The sequence below is a fragment of the Branchiostoma floridae genome, chromosome 5, assembly GCF_000003815.2.
Source record: "Branchiostoma floridae strain S238N-H82 chromosome 5, Bfl_VNyyK, whole genome shotgun sequence".
NCBI lineage: Eukaryota > Metazoa > Chordata > Leptocardii > Amphioxiformes > Branchiostomatidae > Branchiostoma > Branchiostoma floridae.
In genome coordinates this window covers 23,254,940-23,259,983 of record NC_049983.1, presented here as the reverse complement: position 1 = coordinate 23,259,983, position 5,044 = coordinate 23,254,940, and the positions used below count along the sequence as shown (strand labels likewise).

The following is a 5,044-nucleotide window of genomic DNA, read 5'->3' as shown; positions in this document are numbered from 1 at the left end:
GGATGTGATGAAGGAACATAAATGAAGAATCTGTTCTTTGGTGCACCATATTCTTTGTGTTTAGCCATTTGTTCAGCCTTCCTGACCGCCTAGAGTTCATAATGAAGGCAACTGATGCGTTTTTCTGTCATTTTTCTTCTGCCCCTGGACGCCCTATACTGGGGAGAAAATCCTCTGACGAGCATGAAATTCTGATTGACCAGGGATGCTACCATGTCATCTGTGGTCACAGTCTTCTACTGTGACATTTGTAACAGTATTTTTGCCTCTTGGGATACCTTAGAATGCACTGTTTTAACTTAAAATCATCAAAAACTCTGCACCATGCAAGGTGGATGCCCCCAGGCCCCCCTACAATAGTCACCTACCGCGACACACCAGTTTGGACTCCCTATTATAAAATCCTAGCTAAAAGCCTGATTCGCACGCTCACATCAGTTTCGGGATTCCCAGAGGATGTCATCCATATAATCAAATCAACATGGCAGATGGAATACAGTGACAAAGCTCGTCTCAGATGTATCACGTGGAATACTCCTCTGGACCTACAGAATTATCAACATTAGTAACTCCCATTACTGCCATCCAGTCCTTGAGTATTAAAACATTCGGCCTACAGGTATTGTCAGAGCATACAAATCGATTGCGTACGTGACTGTTAAAATTGTCAGATGTACGCTATGCAGGTATGAGTCATCTAACGGCACCGCAGTCATTCCTCAGTAAGCACATCTCAATGAAGGGCTGAATAAAAGTTCTAAACGGGAACTATACGGCTCCAGATGACTTACTGAGGGAAGACTGCAGGGTGGTACATGTTGTTAGCTGAGGAATAAGTCTACTCTCACTCACTCACACTCACTCATCCTCTTGCACTACTATTCATAAAATTACGTTATGGTCAGTATAAAACAAGTACAACTGCATTTTATTTTCCTTTGCACTCACCTCTCTGAAAGTCTCAAGCTACTTTAAACAGTACTGGATACATGCTGTGCTTTATCACTGTGATATCAAAGATAGCTAGATTCTAGGCATGAAACAAGGATAGTATAATTATTCTCTTCATTATTATTGACATAAATAGTGCTGCTACAGGGTAAGGAGCAATTAAGTTGAGGGTGAGTTTCTACACAGATTGAGCTGCTAGGGCTGCATTGTGATCAAACATACTTGAGGAAACTACGAACATCTTAACACATTCTATCCTATCATTCTATGACAATCCTAAGCATATTACAGAAACTACGAAAATCTTGCAGAAACTACGAACGTCTTGCAGAAACTACGAACATCTTAACACATTATATCCTATCATTGTGTCTTATCATTCTATGACAGTCCTGAGCATCTTACCACCTTCTGAAACCGTATTCAACTTGCACCATAATCAAGTTTTCCAAATTGTGAGTTTGCCATTACAATATATGGACTTTCATTCTAATTTGCACATTCATAGTAAACATTGTGCAATAGAAGTTGTTATGTTCTACGACATTCTTCTATTAATAAATTCCATTCTATTAACCCATGTGTGGCTAATAAGGACTGTCCCATTGAAAAGACGTAGCTACGTATACAGTTCGTTTTAGCAATGAAATGAAAATTGCATTTAGTTACTAAGTAAGCATTGCGTCTAGAATAATGATTAGTAATGTAACTGCTCTGTATGCAGATGGCCACAGATGTCAGCTGAGCATCGTGACGTCACTGGTGGCTAGTCGTCACAGGTCTTGATGAAGATGGCCATGACGTCAGCTTGGCCCACATTTGCACGATCTGCATGGGGCAAAGTAAATACAGTGAATTGATACTCTAATTTCCAAAGCCAGATCCTTGTCAGACCCTAAATCGTGTCTCACAATAAATGATAATTGGCAAGCGTAGTAGTCCAAAAGAAAAAAAAAACAAATAAAAAAGAAACCTGGATGTTATATGTAGTTTTGGGTACTTCGAAGGATATATATACCTGTCTCGAAATAGACATGAGTGGTCAGCTTGGAAAACAGGATCCGCGGATTGCCGGTCCCTCTCTCCCAGGGACAAAAGCGCGAGTTTTGATCAAGGACCACCATCCAGCCGCGGTCATTCGGGCAGCCCAAGGGGAGAAAGCTCCGGTTGATGAAGAATCGCCTGTTCGACAGATAAATAATCATAGTGAGAAACAAGTGACCGTAGGTAACATAGTCTGTGACTTTGAGACTTTGTTCTTGTATATGTCAGTTGTTTTGCTTAAATAATGATTAACATCTATTATCATAATACCGGTACGTTTAGGACGATTTCTCTAGCCATACTGATTTGACACATTGTCAACGCATCATTTTCTCCAGTTACATGTTGCTGTTATAGGTTACCCTTGCCACTTCTTCTGTGTAACTTTTCTGCCACTCTTGTCTTGTCCTGCTAAAAGCGTAATATTGTAATTGTAACACGCCGCGGAATTACACGGCGAACGGGCGCGTGGTTGGGAGGGGGTAAAAAATACCGGTAGGAAGAAACACGGCACAATTAACTGCCGCTATGTACATTTATACATCCTCTGATGTTCCTTCCTTTTCTGTCAGTAAATGCATAAAACATAAACCTGCATGAGCATACAAAATGTCATGAGAAAACGGACGTATACTGTCAAGAATTTTCATTTAACTTCTGTCCGTCACAACCGCTATGACGTAACACTTCACTGCTAGCGTAGATATAAAAATGGCGGGAAAATGGCTGCGTACGTTCAATTTTGCCCATTCAGTCATAGATCCGGGCTATTATGCAACGGTTCTTCACACTTTTACATGAGTTGTAGGTCACCAACAGAAATTCAAGATTGTTGTTGAATCATGTTCGTCTTGTGCCGTGAGCATGTGTAATTATGATCTATAAATTTGGCAATGAATGTGACAGTGTGTTCGTCCCACGACGAGCTGCCTACCCCGAAAAAGATACTGAAAACTTTTGGCCTTGTTGTCTTCGAATGCATTGTTATCGATGCTTTGTAAATGATGTATTGGACACCTAGATGTCTGAAGTGTGCACAGCTCAGAAATAACTATTGTTGCATGTGTAGATCTCTTTAAGTTCCAGTATTTTGAATCTACCGGTTTAAGTCTTACTACCGGTATTATGCCAATGCATGTTACATTACATGGTATCATAGCCTGTGTTTACACAGGCGTTCGCTAGCTGGAGTTAATTACATCCTCCCCCCCCCGGAATTAAGTATTTGCAAAATTCGTGCCACATTCGGTGCCGTTCCGAGTGGGTATTCCAAATCGGCCTTAAATCCCCTTCACACGAGAAGGAATGAGCCAGAATGCCGTCAGAATGAAAATACTTTTCTATTCCTGTGAATTCGTAGTGTATTCTAGACATTCTCGCTGCATTTGAGATATTCTTTCGGCCACATTCTGGTAGGATTCGAGATGGCATGCCGTTTCGGTTCTCCATCGAATGAGATAAGAATGTTTCGAATAATATTGGAATGCCGTAGAATGCGGTCAGACTGCAGTTAGAATAGTTAGAATACACTTAGAATCCACTATGAATACCATTCGATATTTCTCCACTTCGAATGCACCTCGACAGTTTTTGACATGTCAAAAACTTCGAGCCAGCCAAAAGAACGGGGACGAATATCTAGACTTGATTATTTAGTCCATTTATTTAGTACGTATTTTGTTCTTACTTATAAAAACGTGTTAGTTGAAATAAACGTGCTAATGTAATTTTTAATGAGTTAACCCTTTTTTAAACCATTATATTTCTTGAGACATTATATGGTATAATAAAGGGATAAGACCCCCGATATCCCATCTTTTTGCCAATAGATAATTCTTAATATACTCTCTGGTATAATAAAGGGATAAGACCCCCGCTATCCCATCTTTTTGCCAATAGATACTTTTTAATACACTCTCTGGTATAATAAAGGGATAAGACCCCCGATATCCCATCTTTTTGCCAATAGATACTTCTTAATACACTCTCTGGTATAATAAAGGGATAAGACCCCCGCTATCCCATCTTTTTGCCAATAGATACTTCTTAATACACTCTCTGGTATAATAAAGGGATAAGACCCCCGCTATCCCATCTTTTTGCCAGTAGGTAATCCTAGAAATACTCTCTGGTATAATAAAGGGATAAGACCCCCGCTATCCCATCTTTTTGCCAATAGATACTTCTTAATACACTCTCTGGTATAATAAAGGGATAAGACCCCCGCTATCCCATCTTTTTGCCAATAGATACTTCTTAATACACTCTCTGGTATAATAAAGGGATAAGACCCCCGCTATCCCATCTTTTTGCCAATAGATACTTCTTAATATACTCTCTGGTATAATAAAGGGATAAGACCCCCGCTATCCCATCTTTTTGCCAGTAGGTAATTCTAGAAATACTCTCTGGTATAATAAAGGGATAAGACCCCCGCTATCCCATCTTTTTGCCAATAGATACTTCTTAATACACTCTCTGGTATAATAAAGGGATAAGACCCCCGCTATCCCATCTTTTTGCCAGTAGGTACTTATAGAAAAACTCTCTGGTATAATAAAGGGATAAGACCCCCGCAATCCCATCTTTTTGCCAGTAGGTAATTCTAGAAACACTCTATGGTATAATAAAGGGATAAGACCTATTGCTGTATGGCTGTCTCGCAGCCCCTCTCAGCGGGAACCGCGGAAATGTAAACAGAGTGTAAAGACCCCGAGAAGGCTTTGTTGCACCCTTCAACTTCTGATGACAAACCCAACGATATAAGAACGCAAAGAAACCCCCTTTGTGAATTCTCACATGCACTTTTTTCACATTTTAAAGACCACGACCGCATAATAAAGGAGTGACACCCCAGAAATACCATTCTATCACCTTCACACACTTTCAAGACGTGCCATTCATTTAACAAGAGTGATCAACTTGACCCAAGGCAAATTTGCCCACGGATGTCTCTGGATATTCCTTAAATGTGTAACTACAAAGAAGCTGGCCTCTGGGACCTCAAGTTGACTCACGTCGCGCTGACTGATGGTCGTGCACTATTCTA

At 40.3% G+C, this 5,044-nt stretch overlaps 1 protein-coding gene across 1 annotated transcript in view; it reads right to left on the bottom strand.

The window, feature by feature from the left end:
• Positions 1-901: 901 nt before the first annotated feature.
• The window catches only part of LOC118416927, a 14,151-nt gene continuing 10,008 nt past the window's right edge, over positions 902-5,044 (bottom strand). Inside the window, exons 4-5 of the mRNA XM_035822233.1 lie at positions 1,970-2,133; positions 902-1,779 (exon numbers count right to left, since the gene is read on the bottom strand). Of these exons, the coding sequence (XP_035678126.1) occupies positions 1,718-1,779; positions 1,970-2,133 (226 nt within the window). The 3' untranslated portion in view covers positions 902-1,717. The remainder of the gene's footprint in view (positions 1,780-1,969; positions 2,134-5,044) is intronic.